Source organism: Sparus aurata, chromosome 21, assembly GCF_900880675.1.
Source record: "Sparus aurata chromosome 21, fSpaAur1.1, whole genome shotgun sequence".
In the NCBI taxonomy this organism is placed as follows: domain Eukaryota; kingdom Metazoa; phylum Chordata; class Actinopteri; order Spariformes; family Sparidae; genus Sparus; species Sparus aurata.
Genome location: NC_044207.1, coordinates 33,847,602 through 33,867,003, shown reverse-complemented (window position 1 = coordinate 33,867,003; position 19,402 = coordinate 33,847,602). Strand labels below are relative to the sequence as shown.

At 46.0% G+C, this 19,402-nt stretch overlaps 1 protein-coding gene across 1 annotated transcript in view; it reads left to right on the top strand.

Moving 5' to 3' along the window:
• Nucleotides 1-4,582: 4,582 nt before the first annotated feature.
• Nucleotides 4,583-19,402, top strand: part of LOC115572769 (tomoregulin-1) — a 64,368-nt gene continuing 49,548 nt past the window's right edge. The window contains exon 1 of the mRNA XM_030403203.1: nt 4,583-5,299. Within this exon, the coding sequence (XP_030259063.1) occupies nt 5,143-5,299 (157 nt within the window). The 5' untranslated portion in view covers nt 4,583-5,142. The remainder of the gene's footprint in view (nt 5,300-19,402) is intronic.

Genomic DNA, 19,402 nt, shown 5'->3' with positions numbered 1-19,402 from the left:
CTTTATACAAATTATAAATCCTGTCCAACAAAACATCTCAGTACGCATTAGAAGGCTAAAACACCAACAGGTGGCGATGAAGTCAAATATCATACACTGTACATTTTTTTTTCTTTTTGCATAAACATTAGTTGTTTATTAATATTTTATTTATTAGTTTTTTTGACACAAATGTCCTCACTTGTGTGGATGGACGACGAGGCGTCCAGCGTGACGACGCCTCTGAAAAACTAAAACCACATCGAGTTAAAAAGAAGACAGATTCTATAACTAGATTGGTTATTTTTATCCTGAATGTCTGCAGAAACACATTTCACTGAGCTATTTTTGTAATATAAGATAGTTTCCAAGCAGCAGCCTAACCGTACCTTTACTGTGTGATATTGTGAGATGTTTGTCAGCAAGCACTATATTAGAAGTCTAATAAATATTGTGAAACACTTCATGCAAGTAAATAGAGCATTGCAGTCGAACCCAATCACCAGAACTGAAATAATTCTATCAAAATGTAACGCAGGGTGTCCACAAAACAAAGTCAGGCCACAAGAAATCAAGAGCAAAAGACTAAAGTAAGATAAACTTGTACATATTGTGTTTATAGGATTCTATTTCTGCTCCGGCTCTTCTTCTTACTTTCTTATTATATTATTTATTTCTTACTATTATTGTTTATTGTCATATTGAACTGTGGTTTGGCTGCTGTGATGCACACATTTCACTGTTTGCAGGATTAATAAAGGAATTTATGATTCTGGTTCTGATTAATTGTGATGACCGGAAACAGACGATCCAACAGAGAGCGAGGGGAACCACCGACGAGCACCGAGTGAATGATAACACACAGGTGAACAGGAAACAGACGAAGACAGGAAGTGTAGAGCAACACGTGGCACGTGAGGAGAGATCCTACAAAATAAAACAGGAAATGACTGAACCAAAAACCCAAAACATGACAAGAATATGTTCTGCTGGTGTTTGGAAGGCATCAGGTAACTAAAGCTGTCAGACAAATGTAATCGAGTACAGAGTTCAGTGTTTCTCTCTGAGATGTGTTGAAGTAAAGAAACAGTAACTTTCCTGTTGATGGAAAAGAGAAATTAACCTGAAAACATACGAAAAGATCCCTTTCCTAAATCTGTCCTGGGAACGATTCAGACCCGTCAGCCCCGTTAATAACCCGTTAAGGAATATGTAACCGGGCCGCTCGGCGCCGCAGTAAGCTGAGACATATGGTGGGACGAATAATCTGACAGCGACGGCCGGACGACCGTCAGGCTTCAGTTAAAACCCCCAAAACACTTCCAGCAAAGTGGATGAAGCTTAGTGAGAAATTAAGACAAAACCGTCTCCGGCACAACAAAACGAATCTTCATTAGTAATTCACTGAGCAGCGAGGGTTTTATTAGCTCCTGTTAAACTCCTGCTCGAGGTACTTGTACTGTACTGGAGTATTTAAATAATCTGTTACTGCATATTTATACTTTTTACTCGTCTGCATTAATCTGATTACTTTAGCTGGTAGTAACTGACTGCATGTAACAGATTACCTGCTGCTCAGAGACTTTTAATGAGAATATATTTATTTTCAACCAGATAAAAAAGTTCTGGTAATCAGAAAAATGCATATTTATATAAAAACACAATTTTACATATATATAAATTATACAATATATTATATATACGGTAAATATCATATTTATTCACTTGTATAAATATGTATATGTTTAAGACATACAACACGGTTCTATACTGTATTATATATATATATATATATATATATATACATATACATATATATATTTATAAGCATATATAGCATATATATACTATATGTGTGTGTGTATATATACAGTATACACAATATTATACATATATAATGTTTATATCCTTTTTATTCATATTTATACACATTAAACATATATTTAAACACACTATACTGTTTTATATTACATAAACATTAATTGTATTTATTTATTTATTTATTTATTTATTATTATATAATACTTAAATATATAACATTACACTACACTTTAATAATATATCTATATATCCTGTTTTAATGTTTTATATATGTCAGTATTTTTGTTTTATTTCTTTTCTTTGTGTATTTTATTTGTACAAACATTAGATGAGATAAAATCTGGTGACTCATGTATAAATGATGTGTCACGACCAAAACAATAAAAATGAATATAAGATAATTAAAAAACAACAAATAACAACAAAAGCAATCAATAGTCAGAAAAACAAATCAATCAATAGACAGATTCTAATAAAAATGTTGAAATCCATAATAAAAGTCTGTTTTCTCTTCAGGACACGGTCATCATGATGAACCTCTGCACCACAGTGCCTTGCTCAGAGGCACCGTGCTCATTATGAGGGTTGGTCATCGGGGTTTTAAACTGCCAGCCTCCGTCTGCGTCTCTGATCTCTGGCTCAGTGTCAGTCAGGTCAAATAAATCAGGGACTACTTCTTTATTTCTGTGGCGGTCGCTCCCTCCACACCTTCTGGAAGGTCTTTAACCTCGTCCAGGAAGCTAATCAGCGGCGTTGTGAGTGATTTAGAACCGGCCCGCTCCGCTCTGCTGTCTGGCAGGCGGTGATAGCGCCCCGGAGAGCTGTTAGAGCCGCCGGCGTGGAACCAACCGTGTCCAACAGCACCGCAGAAGGCCCACATCTACGACACACTCAGCAGCTGGACTGAGAGGTGGCGGGACAGATTAGTCCACTAGTCCGTCTTGGTGGAGCGCCAACGGCGTCCAAAATGGATCTGAGAGCCAATCTGAGCTGTGTAAATATTAATCCAGTGGACGTGGAGAGTTTAATGAGTCGTGTTAGGTCCTGTTTGAACAACCAGCTCAGGAACCTGCACATGATGATACAGTGCTGATGAAATCCTCTGTTTGACTTCTGGGACGAAACACAAACTCTGAAACAGTTGCAGGTTTTTATGTAAAGAAGAGTTAATACATGAAGACTTTAATCTTTCTATAAACTATAAACCATCGACAGAGTTCCCCTGAGAGGCTCCCGGTCCAACCGTGACTGTACTGATGCACGCGCATTAATGCATGATGACATCTCCCTTTTTACAGAAAGAGAAGAATAATCACTGATTTAAAATCTTTGAAATGGCTCTTCTGTTTTCTCCCTCAAGCACCAGAACAGGGAAATATGTTTCACTTCACGATTTTATATTCAGGACACAAGATGTCGTACTGCTCCTGTTATCTTCAGCCCTGTTTCACACTGGCACCTCTGAGCCCCGGGCGGAGTGGATTTCCTGAGGACAGTCCAGGGCTAACAGCTCCACTAGCCTGGGGCTAACAGCTCCACTAGCCTGGGGCCAACAGCCAGGGCTAACAGCTCCACTAGCCTGGGGCTAACAGCCAGGGCTAACAGCTCTCCTAGCCTGGGGCTAACAGCCGGGGCTAACAGCTCCCCCAGCCTGGGGCTAACAGCTCCCCTAGCCTGGGGCTAACAGCTCTCCTAGCCTGGGGCTAACAGCCCTAGCTAACAGCTCCCCTAGCCCTGGGCTAACAGCTCCCCTAACCTGGGGCTAACAGCTCCCCTAGCCTGGGGCTAACAGCTTCCCTAGCCTGGGGCTAACAGCCCTAGCTAACAGCTCCCCTAGCCCTGGGCTAACAGCTCCCCTAACCTGGGGCTAACAGCTCCCCTAGCCTGGGGCTAACAGCTCCCCTAGCCTGGGGCTAACAGCCGGGGCTAACAGCTCCCCTAGCCTGGGGCTAACAGCCGGGGCTAACAGCTCCCCCAGCCTGGGGCTAACAGCTCCCCTAGCCTGGGGCTAACAGCTCTCCTAGCCCGGGGCTAATAGCTCCCCTAACAGCTCTCCTAGCCAGGGGCTAACAGCTCTCGTAGCCCGGGGCTAACAGCTCCCCTAGCCCGGGGCTAATAGCTCCCCTAACAGCTCTCCTAGCCAGGGGCTAACAGCTCTCGTAGCCCGGGGCTAACAGCTCTCCTAGCCCGGGGCTAACAGCTCTCGTAGCCCAGGGCTAACAGCTCCCGAGAGCTTTCTTTAAAGAGGAAGTTCTGGTCAAAGCCGACCGTGTTAAATGCTTCTGCTTCTCTTCTTCGTTGGTTTTACTAAATCCACTGTAGAAAATCTATATGTGGCGGCTCATGTTGGTATTTTTGGATAATAAATGAATGTGTGGGAAACACTGCTGATGCCAGAACCGATGCTGCGTGATGAATTCAGATTCTTTCTGGGCGGGTCTCAGATTAGACCTGGACGGGCCTGTGAGGGAAACACTGCGGCTGGACCAGAGTTCTCTCTGAAGGACCCGGGTCAGAGTCCAGAGAGTCCACTAACAGAAACTAAGGACCGGCTTCCAACACATGAGGGTCCACAGAGCCCCTTTGATATTCTGGTGCCGCCTGGTGAACTTCATCTTTGAATGAATGTTAATGAAGTGAAGATAAAGAAGATGTTAATAACTATAAAATGCATGTTTGCATTAAACTCTTCTCTCTCTGACATTTTGATTCCATATTGCATTTATTTTTTAAAGGTGTGCGTGCGTGAGCGTGCGTGCGTGCGTGTGCGGCGGGGGCGTGGAGGTGGAGGGGAGTGTTGCGTCCCCTCACGTGACCAGCCTGTCTGTCCGCTCCTGGTCCGGGTCTTTGTTGTGGTTGCAGCTGCTGCTCTTCTTTTTACGCACCGCGGCTCTCTGACGCGCCTCTTCACCGCACCGCACCGCACCGCACCGCCGGAGCTCCGCGAGAACCAGCCCGACCGGCAGTGAGGACGAAGCGGGCAGCTGCGAGGCGCGACACCCGCCACAGACACGCTGCGTGGCTCACATCGAGCTAAAAAAAAAAAAAAAAAAGGAGAAGACGCGGAGGTTCTGTGCGGAGGTTCGGTGCGGAGGGCGGACGGGACGGGAGAATGCAGCCGCTGCCTCCTCGGCTCCCTCTCTGGACTCACCGGACCGCCTCCTGAAGCAGCTCCCCGCACATTCCTCCATCTTCCCCGCACACTGCGCGTCTCTCCTGCGGGAGGCAGCCGGGCTGCTCGCTGTCGGATTACACCACATTGTTTGCACGCCTCCTTTTTTTTCTTCCTCCACCTGAATCGAGATTTGAGTGATTCCGTCCTCCTTCATCCTCCTCTTCATCATGGTGTCGGGCCCCACGGCTGGAGGGAGGTGTCCCGGCGGGGTCGTCCCGTACCTGGTGTCCGCCTGCCTGCTGTCCGCGCTGCTCCACCTGCCGGAGGCTCGGGCGTCTTATTACCCTCAGAGCGGAGAGTGCAAAGGGAAGAAGGACTGCACAGGTAGGAACTGCTGCTGCACCTCCATCACCTCCATCACCTCCTCACAGGAGCCCCACATCACAGCCTGTAGTGATATCAGAGCCTCCAGCTGCTCCTGCTGCTCCTGCTGCTCCTCCATCACTCTGCTGTCCTCTCAGGACTGTTTGTTTGAAAGAAACCACATTAATATTCCAGTCTGTGACCTGGAGGAGGCTTCTCATCTGCTACAGCCAGAGTTTATTGTGATGTTGCAGCGATATCTGCTCGATATATATCAGACCGATTAACTATCGGCCGATAACTGACAAAGTTCCATCATCGGTATTCTGCAGATAGTGATTATTACAGCCGATAACACAAAGTCAGATGGTTTAATGCAGCGAGTTTGATTTCTGTGATGCACGCTGGTCATGTCGTGTCTGTGACGTGTTTTTAAGAGCTGGTAAAGTTTGTGTTGTTGGCTGATGGAGCGACTGTTCCTCCACAGGTCGCACACCGTAACGTCTCTTTTCTGCTCCACAAATTTAATACTTGTGTTTCACGTGTTGTTGTTGTTGTTGTCGGGCGTATAGGCAGTCGCACTGGTCTGATTGGTGAGCGTGGCAGAACGCGGGTCAGACGTGCATCCCGCAGTCTGATAATCCCGTTGTTTCAAGCCGCCCTCAGCCCTGGTTAGCTGGCGGTATGCACCTTTAATGTTGTTTCGTGAGCAGCCAATTAAAACAGAGAAGAAGAACAACAAACACGCTGATGTCGCGCAACGTAGACCTGAGCCACGCAGGTCACTGGACCTGTGAGGCTCGCTGACACGCAGCCGTGCAGGAAAAAGGTCAAAATGTTTCTATTATTGATTATTTTATCGGTAATCACCAGTTATCGTATCGGCTGAAAAATACGATGCATCTGTTCTGGGACGAAACACGAAGTCTGAAAACGTCACGTTCAACATAATTTTATTGACACATAAAGACTTGAATCTGTTAAACTATAATCCAACTCAAATCTTCCCCTGAGAGGTTCCCAGAGTACCGATGGTGTTATTGATCACACTCTCCTCCACACATTCACTAAGACATAAAGAAATGATCTGATTTAGTTTTTCTTATTTCACAACTCGAGCTCATTGACACAAAATGTCTCCTCGAGGTGTTTGTTCACTGGAGGATTCAGCTGTCCACGTCTCACTTGTGTTTGCTGGTTTTTGGACCAGGACCGGCTTCAAGACTGTCTGTGATGTCACTAATCGTGCTCGTAGGCCCCGCCTCTTAAAATCAGATCTGAACTCTGCTGCAGACGTTCGTCCACACGGAGAAGCTTCAGCCTGCTCTCAGACGTCGGCTGTTTGTGCTCCATCATTAGTTTCCTGCCGACTGAGCGGTGACAGAAGTCACATTAATATTCCTGCATGTTGCCTTGAAATCAATATTATATCGATGACACGAGCAGTCGGACGTACAGGAGGCTTTTCATCTGCTGTAGTGGGAGTTCACTGTGATAATGCAGCTGTGTGAATGATTATTTATTGCATGTTATTATCATGTTGCTCAGGCCTCAGAAGTGATTTGTATAGATTCTGATTTAACTTGAAGGAATCAATCAGCTTTTTTTTGGTAAACAATCTTTTCATGTTTATCATGTCGAGTATTAGAAGTTGTGGCGCCTGCAGCTTCCTTAAATGATAAAAAGACCTTTTAATGTGTGTTGTGTGATATTATAAATGTCTGTATGTTGGTGCCTCGATGTTGAACTTTGAAAATATTGATTTATGATACATTTTCGACCGTGACATCACCTGGACGAAGCTCAGGCAGGTTGGTAGCGGGCGTCGCCATCTTGGCGGTTCCTGACTCTGTCTAACTCCCAGCATGCAAAGTGGCGGAGCTGAAGCGAGCCACCTAGGTAGTTAATCAAGCTCACCTAGCTGGATGCTACCAAGCTAGCTAAGGCCACCAAGAGAAGCAAATGTCACCTCAGGACACGAGACTCACTCGGCACACGTGGTTTGTGTTCCTGTTCACGTTAGTTCAGTTTTAAAAATCCTCCAAAACGACCAGGTGACGACCAGCGACTGGAATCAGCTCGGGAGACGCCGAGCTGACTGATGTAGTCGTCACTTTAAGGCCTCGTCCAAACGAATTACTGATATTTTCACCCTGTGTTTTAAAAAAATGGACAAACCAGAAGAGGAAGCTGATGAATTTGTGTGGATGGACACTGAGGTGTAACGTCAGCGTCACCGTCGTCTCACACGGACACGCAGAAACCAGAATCACAAATGACCATAAAATGTGAAATGAGAGGTTACAGGAAAATGTTTGTTTTCTGATAAATATGGTCATAAATGTGAACGTTTCCTCAGGAGCAACTTAAAGAACGAGGAAACTCTTTTTGAAAGATCGTCATAATATTCCCCCAAAAACACCAGCGACCGTTCAGCCCGTCACACCGTCCGCTCACTGTCACTGCTCAGAGAGTCGATCGATGTTCATCCTGAGTATCGACGACTCATGAATTCATTATGGAGTTCTTCCTCTTCAGCTTTTATTAAATATGCAGAAGATAAAAACAGCAGTCATGTCGATGTGTTAGCTGTCACTCCGGGGCGTCTGGATGAACCCGCCTCGCTGCTGTTTTATTAATGAACTCCTCCTCTGCTCTGCTCACATTTGTTTGCATCGACGAATGAAGCAGTTTTCCAGGCAGACGAGCTCGGCGGTGCTGATCCGTGCTCTCCGACACGCCGGAGCACAATGCAAACATTCTGCAGAGGCAAAAATGGAAATGTTCCGAGTCACTAACCAAACCCAACACCTCCATTTTCAGCACGGAGAGTTTAATTCACACAGTTCTCAGCTCAGCAATCACCGCGTTGCACTCGATGGCAGATAATTGACTGTGCTGCTCTCACAGAAAACAGAAGAAAAGGCTTTTAGAGAGTCAGAACAAAATGGCATGTGGCACTTTGTAGGGCGCAGCAGGGTGCTGTGTTCAGGGTCTGACGGGAAAATAGAGCCCCGGAGAAGCATCGAGCATTCATAGCACGCCGTTATTCTCCGCTATTATGACTGCGCTGTAAAACGTAGCGTGTGGAGCGGTCGGGCAGAGCGGAGCGTTCCTGACGTCAGCTGTGGATCCCTGAAGGCACCAGCTAACGTACAGAGAGAGCCGGGTTCTGTTCTGTGGTTCCTGTTCACTCCACCGTCACACTTCCTGCCTGTGGTGGATCACGGTCCCGCTGGAGATGAAAATATCTTTGAGAACTCCTGAGAAATATGAAGTTCATGTTGAAACAGCAGCTGTAGTTTCTGTCAACCAAACAGGAGGACGTGGTTCAGAGCATGATATGAAAACACTGAATCTGACGATGTGCTGCTGCGTCCAGACGAGCGGCTCGTTGACGAGTCTTGAGAGAAGTCAACATTTTGTTCGGAGATGTTTAAATGAGTTTTGAGTGAAACAGAATCAGAGAGGTGTTTATCTTCCTCTTGATTTTACGTCCTGTTGAACATAAACTGTGTCAGATGAGTTTAAAATAGAACGAGCCGGATCAAACCTCCCCGAGGCCCCGAGGCGTCCTCACAGCGGGTCCTGTCAGAGGTTAAATCATCACCAGCGGCACAAAGAGGACAAACAATCATTAGTGGACCGCCTCCGTCCGGACACGAGACGTCATGTTCGGCGGGAAGCGGTCGGTTATCGACGTCCTGTCGGCTGCTGGTGGAAACACGGCGAGAGCAAACGAGATCGATGAGTTTGAATCTGTGACATTAACGCGATGGTGTTCAGCCGTCAGCTGCTTCTGCTGCGTCCTCCACGCGACGTCTCCGGATCTGAGACGCGGTTCTGATGAAACGTTCAGTGGAGCAATGGAACTGAAAGCTGATTGTTTTTCAGTTACGTCTGTCCTGCCTCCGTCCTGTGTTTCTGTCTCCTCTCTGTGTTTGTGTCACAGTGAAGCTGTCTGGATTCTCTCTCGCCGGCTTTTTGTTTATCTCAGTCTGGATGTTGGATCATTGGACTGGTTTGGCTCCTGTTGTCATGAAGCTGACGGGTCAGATATTTTTACAGTGTAACAATAAACACTTGAGACTGAAATAAAACAGTAAACTTCACTGGAAATGTAAGAATGATAAATCAGCCCGAGCATCTTCTTCTGCATCATGTTACATAAAAACCAGAGAGTTTCTCATCCACTGATATCAGACCAGTTTATCAGTCGGCCTCTAATGTTCGACAATATGAGGATGAATTTGTCTTCATGTTTCAGATCAGTTTCAGGAGTTTGAGGTGTGGTACTGGGACTGGTTTTGGTCCTGGTCCTGACTCGGTCTCAGTTCAGGCGTCCTCGACTGCAACAAGCAGCTCGTTCATCGAACATGAGATAAAAAACAAAGTGGATGACAGTGAAAAACAAGCTCAGGCTCGTCTAACGTCGATGTTTCCCTTCACTGGATCGTCTCGGCCCCACTGCTTCACTTTCAGTAATAAAATAGCAGAAGTTGGCGGCGAGCCCGGATGAGCCCGGCAGGTACGGCGTGCCGTTATGAAGTGAAGGAGTTCAGCTTCAGTGTTGTTTCTGCGGCGGTGTCGCCTGCAGACTGTCTGCCGAGCGGTCAGGTTGTGTTCCAGGACAGTCGGGACGAAAGAGAACTGAAATCCTGCTGACTTTACAACACGTTCTGCTCCTGCAGATCCTCTCAGAGCACTTCCTGTTTGCTCGGCGCTCACACGTTTTCCTCAAACCCGTCATCGTGACGCGGAGCGGAGAGAAACTCACCCGCTCGACAAACACTCAGCAACAGGCGTGATTAAGATGTCAGCAGACGCGGCGACATTAACAGATGAATATTGATGTGATGTCGACGCCGTTTACAGTTTACACCCTGCTGACGCGCTCAGCCAGCAGCTGACGGAGAAGAACACTGATCAGCTGCTGCGGTGAGGCCGGAAACACGGAGGTGACGGAGCAGGTGGAGCGCGTTTACAAGAACACGTGAAGAAGAAGAACGAAACAAGCATGTTCTTCTTCTTTGTCTCCCACCTCTTCGTTATCTCCTTCTTCTTCTTCTTCTTCTTCTCCTTCTTCTTCTTCTTCTTCTTCTCCTTCTTCTTCTTCTTCTTCTTCTTCTTCGTCAGAGACCTTGATCCCTGTCCTGCACCAGTATGAAGTTATAAAACACAGGACTACGTTTTATCTTCACCGTGTTGTATTTTCTAACCAGCTCGGTCTGCAGTCTGCCGGCAGGACGAGTCTGTGTGGATTGTGGGTGAAGTCGTGTGTTTGGACGCTGGTTAACAAGCGTTTTATACGCGGTAATGAAGCAGAAACAAACAGATGAGAGCTGACACAATGTTCTCTCTGCTTCCTGCAGAAACAACAACCGCGATGAGAGTTTGTTCTCAGCGCAGCAGAGAACACATTCATCATGTTTCTGGCTCAGACCTGATTCCACCCCCAGGTTTCTACACATCAGCTCCTCTGAGTGTTTTCCATGCAGATGCTGCTGATTGATGGCACGTCTTCCTTTATTAAAGACGAGGCCGTGCTGCGGTGGGCGTCTCTCCGTTATTACAAACACCATTTGATTTGTATTTCTGTTTGTGGACGTCAGAGCGACGAGCCGAGCTCGTTTCTCATTTCTTCACGTCAGATCCTCCCAGAACAAAATTAAAGTTTGTGTCTGAAGGAGATTTTTTACACTCTAGTTTTGAATATTGAGACATTCAAACATTTCTGGTGTTTCACAATCTGATTTTTGGGGGATTTTCATGACAGCAGCAGTTGAAATCGTCTGTTGCCTCTCAGGGATTTTTATCATCATGACTGTGATGAGATTGAGACTGAGATTTGTTGCCACTTATTTGTTTTGCAGTAAAAATGTAACTGGTTTCATTTTGTTCCTTGTATTGTTCCACAGATGATGATTAATGAGACACACAGCTTCTTTATACAACCTTTTGTATAGGTTGAGAGAGAGCAAATTAAAAGAAGATGAGTCACCCCGACATGGAAACGAGTCGTTATCTGCCCGAGTAGCTCACGATACGACTCAGGATGAAGATGTTATCATGACACGGTGGTTCTGTGATGATCGATACATTACAAGACAATCATCTCACTAAACATCCTGATATCATGATGTAAAAAACATTCAAACTCGGCCGAATCAGCCATCAGTAGTTCCTGTTTACACTGTTCTCATGGACGCACAGACGGTCGTCGCTGGAGGAGTTTGAAACTGGAGAAAACTTAAAAATGTGGTTTTCCTCAGGCAAGTTCTGCACCTGTGAGGACCGCGGGTCATTATCTCCTCACCCTCATGCTGAGGGAGATTTTTATAGTCCACCAAACATTTCTGCGACTTGATTTAAAACATGAATAACAACCAAACACACGTAAAGTGTCTCTGCACAGCTCGTCCGTGTCCCGAGATCCCAAAACTGATGTGAAAAAACATCATTTACACCCTTTTTGAAGCAGAAACCTTCAGTTTAGCTTCAGACGGGAGAAACCTTTTCTGTTTTGGATGAACTGTCCCTTGAATGTGTCTCGTCTTGGGTTGTGTTTATGTGTCTGAGCTGAAGAGTTTCAGTCTTAACGAGATGTGAAGGTTTGTATGAAGAGAGACAGATGAGTTTTGAGGAGTCGTGGGTTTCAGGATCCTCGGCTGGTCCTTGAGGTTTCACAGAAGCTCGAGCTGCTCTTTCAATTTATGAAAAACACTTTCACCACCTGCTGGCTCATTTAGAGTCGGAGCGTCTCAGCACTGAAATGCCAGGACGCAAGTGTGTGTAACAGATTATATTTTCAAGGCCACATCGGATGAACTCGCCGGCTTGTTTTCCCGCTGATGCCGGCTCGGTTTGTCGCGGCGCCGCTCGTCTCCGGCTGAGAAGGAATTATCCACCGATCAGTTTTGGCAAAGCAATTATCTGCAGCGCCGCGGGGTGACAGGCGCTTTTAATTGTCTTTCATGAGGCCATAAAAGGTGTTTGTCAACCGGCTGGATGTGGACTTTCTAAATCTGCGGCGCTTCTCGGAGTTTAATTAAGCCTCGAGGATGAAGCGCGGCGTAAAGTCAAGGTGCTCTCTGTGTCTGTCGGCGGCGAGTCTGTCGAGGTCCAAACTGTGTGTTGTTGTTGGACTGAAGGTCGGCAGGTCGAGTCTCTGCAATTACAGTCACTACAGTTAATCTGTGAGTGCGAGTATTAAAGAATGTGGCAATTTCAGAAAAAGGCAGACGGGTCTTTTTCAATTTGTTCCCAAAATGAGATCACATTTCAGAAGAGACACCGCAGGTTTAAAAAGAAATGTAATATTCTGACAGCAGGGACCCAAAAACCTGAAGAACGATCTCGTCAAACCTCCGTAATGTTCTGTGATTAAAATTCAGTTTTCAGCTTTAATTTCACGGCAGATCCTGAAGATATTTACACATTTAAAAACTGCCAAAGTCGCGTGAAGTCGCTGACCTGTCTGTGGCCGACCAGCACATCTGGAGCAGTTTAAGGTTCAGTATCGTACAGACATGCACATCAGGGGAATCGAACCAGCAGCCTTCTGATAACAAGATGCTGGCTCTACCTTCAGCCACAGCCGCCTGCTGTGTGCGCCTGCAGACTCGACCCCGTCCATCATTTGGAATTAAAATCAGCGGTTAAGCTCGTCTCTGAAGCGTTTCCCTCCTGAGAGGCTCCTCTGAGACAGTCATTCATTGATTTGCTGTTTAATAAGTTGAATAAACTGAATAAACATTGAGTCCAAAACTTTTTGGAGAGCAGATGTTTTTCCTGTCATCATGTTGGCAGGTTGTGTAGGCGTTGAGACGGCTCGTGTTTCGTGGTGCTTCCACTGTGACGAGGAGGGAAAATCTCCTGCAGTCATGTTCAGAAAGAAAAAGTAACATGAGAAATACAAAAACCACGAAGCCTCCTGTCCTTGATATCTGAGGCCGGCGCTGTCAGAGGAAACACAGGACGTCCGTCGGCGTGCGCGATGACTCACAGTAAGGTGATCCGGCGGCTCTACAGGTGTGTCGCACCCTGCAGGCCCTCAGGTGCACCCGCCCGCCGCCGACACCCCCGCCGTCCTCCAACGCGCCCCTCCGTCGCCCTGCAGCGCCGGCTCTCTGCAGCGCCGGCTCTCTGCCGCCGCCACACGCTGATGTTTGCACTTCAAACGGGCTGATGGCGCTCAGCAGGCGCCGCGGAGCAGCTGCAGGTGTGAACACTTCGCTGTCTTTGATCTCACCTCAGATCGTTTTCAGGGCGATTCTGCTGGAGGAACGTGACACCTCACTTCCTCTTCTCTCCCCTCATCACCTCCTCCACCGGGAGGGCAGGGGTCAGAGGTCAGAGGTCAGAGGTCAAAGGTCGGGGTCGGCTGCAGAACAGCATCACTTCTCTGCTCAGAGACGCGTCAGAGGTCGACGGCTCTGATGTGTTGAGACCGGAAAGTCTTTCTGATAAAATACTGAAGGACGTGAACAGTTGATCAATCAGTCGAGTAAAGAAGTGATCAAATAACTTTGAGTTGAACTGTTCTTGTGTGTGCAGCGACGGGTCTCTACATTAAAGATTTGAATAAAAAAAGTGTCTTGTACAACCAAAACCGTCAGAAACATTCAGTTTATGAAGACCTGAAACAGAAAGTTTCCTGCTACTGTTACTAATGATGCCATGTTACGTCCCAGTTCTGATTCTGATACCTGAACTGAACCAACACCAGTCTGTTAAATTATGTGATTATTATTTTTCCCACAGCTTATTAACAGCCACTCGTTCCTGTATTCAACAGTTTGAATACAGAATGATCTGGTTGTGTCTCAGCGACAGATATCCCTTCACACGGCTTCTCTTTAATTCTGAAAGTCCTTCCAGTACTCAGACTGCAGCAGCCGACAAAATAAAAGCATAAACATTACAAAAGCAGAACATGTGTCTGCAGTGACCCACATGCTAACGTGATTAGCAGTCGTTAGGAGGAAGAAGTCTGGTCCGGTTCAGGAAATCCGACATGAGTCTGGAGATGATCTCTGCTCCCACATCGCTCCTACGTTAGTGACGTCGGGAGCCACGTTGCAGCGTAGACCTGGACCTCTACGACTGCTGGTCGGGTCCGACGCTGGTTCTGGTGCTGGTTCCTCCCTCGTAGTGAGTCTGATGATCAGCTGACTGGTCTCAGAGTAGATTATATATAGTGATGAACTCCAGGGACGGTTCTGTTCTGACAGGTTTCATCTCATCTGTGCTGTGTTTCTCTTCTGCTCTGCTTTCGGAGGCCAAACACAACAAACGTGTGTGTGTGCGTGTGTGTGTGTGTGTGTGTGTTTTCACTTCTCTCTACTCCCTCGTCTCTGCGTTGCGATGTGGTGCAACTTACGAGTCGTGAAGCCTAAAACATTTGCAGCTGCAGCAGGCGAGTTGGACCTGAACTCTCTCGCCTGCTGGTCACGTCCCTCCACCGACTCTGTGAGCATCAGCACCATCTTTAAGTTCACTGTGTGTTTTTAAAATGAAGGTCGGTTCAAGCAGGAAATCTGAAAAAAACCCTGCAGCGTCTGACAGCAGCTGCAGCTCCGCTAATGTTGGCAGTGAGACTGGAAGATGAAGTGAAGCCAGACCTCCAGCACGGCTCCCACAGGGCGGGTCGCTTCATCTGAAGGCCTCTGCAGACATCAGACCCAACAAAGACTCGATGTGCAGCGTACATCCGAGGAGATCAGCACAGAGAGTGAAAGCACACCGCCGTGTTCTGATAATGAACACCAGGCGCTGGTGCTGTGTCAGATGTGAGCGATACCAACCCTCACAGTCGTGGCGCCAACATGGCCTCCGCGTCCTGTCTCGTTCTCTCTGTCACGTCCGCTAACACGTCTTAATCCTCCTGGACGTTTGGGCGTCAGACCAAAGGAACAATTAAGATCTGGCGACAACCTCCAGCCCCTCGCTGAGAAAATTAAAATGATTTCTGTGACATTGGCGTAATGTGTGGGCTGTCAATTATGCGAGGTAATGCTGCGTGTGTCGATGGCTCTGTAGATTAGGCGTGAATGGCAGCTTTATGAAGGCGGGGAAGTTACAGGCGCCTCATTTGTCAGATTTAGAGCGCCGCGGCCTGCACGCTTTATTCCAGCCGGTGTTTCTCCCCGTGACACGCGGGCCTGATTAAAGATATAGGGCTCATCAAAATGCTAAACACAAGGGTGGTGATTTAGCGTCCGTTTGCATGTGAGGATGGATTGAACAGCAGCGTGTGTTTCCAAGCTGTCGGGAGCCGAAATCACTTTATATCTGAAGTCAGTGACAGAGCCGTCGTTTGTCTCGGCGAGGCCGACGCCAAAACAGTCGCCACGCGGCCGAGCGACTGGATCTGATGACTAACATGAGACCGGATCAGCTGCAAAATTATGAAGTTAATCACAATCAGGGGACAAAATGTCTCAGCAGTAAAACGAGCAGTTTAAACCAAATCTCCAGAACATCTGCAGAAGACAGTGTCAGTCTGTGACATCTGAATTATCATGCTCACATTAGCAGATCACGTTAGAGTGATCGGAAGCTCGCTGGTTCAAATCCCAGCTCGCCCTCGCCCAGAGACAGCTGTGATTGGCTCCAGCAACAAAAACCCTGCGACCTGCGATAAAGCGGTTACAGACGATGACATGACGTTAGCATTTAGCACGACGATCCACTCCAGCTGTGAACACGGTGAGAAGGTGAGACTCACGTTTTCATGATGAGGTGAAATGTTTAAGAGTCAAAAAAAATGAAAGCTGCTTGCACAAAACTGTCAAGTTTCGCTTCATATTCAGTCGATTTCAAAAAATCTGCAAACAATCTGTCTCCTGACAAAGTGAAATGACTTAGCTAGGGAAACTATTGTGAAGCTAAAAACAGATTTCAACTCTCCTCCATCAGCTTCCGGGTCGGGGAAGTCCCGACGCGACGATTACCGAGTGTGGTTAGAAATGCTCAATTCCGTTCTTTTCCCTGTCCGCTCTCGATAATAACTGTTATAAACTGGCAGGTAAGACACATATGAACTTTGATTGCTTTTCCATGGAGTCATAATCATACATTTTCATCCATGAGCCGCGGAACTCTACTGCACTCGGTAATCGACTCGTCGGGACTTCCCGTCAACAGGAAGCTGCTGCAGAAGAGTGGTAAATTTAGTCAGCTTTTCAGTAGAAATCCAGCTAAGCTAGCGGAGGTTAGATGCCCCGGACTATGTGCTGAGACCCTATTTGTACTGTTGCTGAAGTTTGGTGCTGTTCTGAGCATTATTTGTGGCTTTTTGGTGGCGGTTTATATTTGGATCCATTTACTGCAGTGTATTGTTGTCGTGCGGTCGTTTCTGAGGTTGATAAAACTCTCGAGAGGGAGTCTAACACAGTTTCACGGTGATTTAGACCATGGATTAAATTTACACCGGAATATCCCTTTAAATGTGACTGAATCATCTGTGAAAGTATCAAATTAATCAAAATCAGCCGACAAATGTATTAAATTAATATGCTGCCAGTCAAATTTGTGACCAACACACGCAGAAACTTGAAGAAAATCTCCAGCAGAGCCTTGACAGAAAACATCAGCTGATGCTGAACATCTGCTGAACATGTTAGCGGTGTCACATCATCACGCTCACGTTAGCATGTAGCACAAACATGCTGCTCGCCTGCTGATCAGTTAATGCGTTTTAATGATTTGAAAGACGCGGTCTCTGGTTCTGCTGCTCCTCCGGCTGTGGTGATGAATCAGTGCAGGACTCTCAGCAACATGTTTGTCGTTGTGGTGAAGAGGTCAGAGGTCACATGGCAGTAATAGTCTCCTTTAGAGATGCATGAGAAACTGCTGGGATGGAATGATGTGAATGAGGAGATGTGTTTGCTCTCAGACCTCAGACTTCCCTCAGGAAGCGTTCAGCTCTGAATGTATTTACTGCCGAGAGCAGCCGCGTCCGTCCACATCAGCCGCTCGTCATCTGTGGGAATCCTCCCTGTTTGCCTTCCCGATGGATATTTATTCTGAGCAGCTCGTCCATAAATGTTCTCCTGAAGACCGGTGATTTCTATCAGATGAGCCGTGTTGAATCTACAATGCAGTTATCGGTCTGTTCGGTTCAGCTGGAGGATTTTAAACACCTTCTTCAAAATAAAATGTTCTGATTTTGGTCTCAACCATCTCCTGAGAGAACCAACTGGGACTGACTGACGCTGTTTTTAACACAAAGACAGAAAGAAGTTCGTGTAGAACATTTGCTGAATGAACAAGAAGGTCCAAATAATGCAGAATGAGTGAGAGACAGAGTTTCACAGAGTTTATAAAGTGTCTCCAACTCAACAACTCACTAAACTGACACATTTGTTAAGGGAGTCTGGGGACTTTCTCCACGGGGACAAAGAAGTAGCCTATATTGTTACTGTTTAGTGTCTTTGTAACATGTGACATGTTTAGATCAATAACATGTTTCTTCTTTCATGAATGGAGTGTAAATGGTGAAATCAGTGTAAACAGTGTGTTCAAACAGCTGATCAATGTTGGCAGGTAAGACTTTAGCACTTTAGACACAGAAGCAGACAGGCTGGTACAGACATGCTGCCACAAACTGACACTTTTTACAAGGAGACAAACAACTTCAGCTGAAAGATTTAATGCTGAATTTACAACAAGGACACAATGACTTACAATCTGTCACACACACAGTTTCACTACGTTATAAAGTGTGTTTTAACTCAACAACTCTTAAAATCACTACATTTGTTAAGGGAGTCTGGTGCTGCTGTGGTAAATAGTCGGCTTCATGTATTAAATTTAATGCCGAATTAACAAGAAGGTCCAAATAATGCAGAATGAGTCAGAGACAGAGTTTCACAGAGTTTATAAAGTGTCTCCAACTCAACAACTCACTAAACTGACACATTTGTTAAGGGAGTCTGGGGACTGAACATCTTCCACAACTTCCACATCTTTAACATCAGAGACTTCTGATCAGTTGTTGATATAAAGATATTGATCGGTGCAGCTCATTTATTCAGACGCTCTGTTTCCATTCAAACACCAGATCTCCTCCTGTCGGCCGAGCTGCCTCCACCACACATCAACTCATTTCCCTTGTTTTTGTGCAGCTTCTTCTCCAACATCAGCTGTGAAAAGGCTTTCTGTCTCCTGAACACAATGACTTCAGTCTTGTCTGAGTCGTGGCTGACGAGCAGGAAGTGAGCCGCTGTCAGTCCGTCAGGTTACTGCAGCTCATTAGACTTCCTGTCAGCTGACTCGTCATCCGTACGAGCACTCTGACCGATGACACAATTAGAAAATCTCTCCAAAGGAAAGAAAATCCTGTGAAAATCTGCCGACTAACATTAAAGCCACGTCTTAATTTGTTTTAAAGGTTTGATGTTTTAAATCAAGGTTCACATTCAGGGGAAGCTTTAATGTTTTGCTGCGTTTTAATGGGATTTTTTTCAAATCCACACATTAAAATATCCATTAAAAAGCCTTAAAATGTCTTTTAATATCATCAATTAAAATTTTTAAGATGTTTTCCCATAGCGAGTTAACAGAGAGCACTTCAATTTTAATTAAAATTCAAACTCATGGGGAGGGACATTAAAGTAAGTCAGTAAATTAGAAGACCATGATCATATAACCGTCCATGAATTCACTGATTAATTAGATTAAGAAGATTAATGTTGAGCTGAAGCAGCGACTCTGATGTGTGTGGTCACTCTCATGTTTCTTTTAACCCTTAAAACCAATAATCAATCCATTTACGTCTCCGCTCAGAACACACACAAACATTTGACCCATCAGAATTGTTGATTTGTGATTTCAGGCTTAAAAACTTTGTGTTTGTAATGTTGGATTATTTTTCATCTGTAAAACTCCTGAAATCCAAAACACGGTTTAATCTGTAAATCAATTCATTTTCCACAAACTGTAAAGAAACAATCTGATGCTGCGTTAATAATCCGTCTCCTCTGATGAACATGTCGACTGACTGGAGATCAGCTGCGCTCCGTCTTCACGTCCAGTCACTCTCGTTCCGGCCTCGGGATAAAGAGCAGCGTCTCACTGATGGTGATGAATGCTTCATGACAAAATAACCCGCGGAGGCTC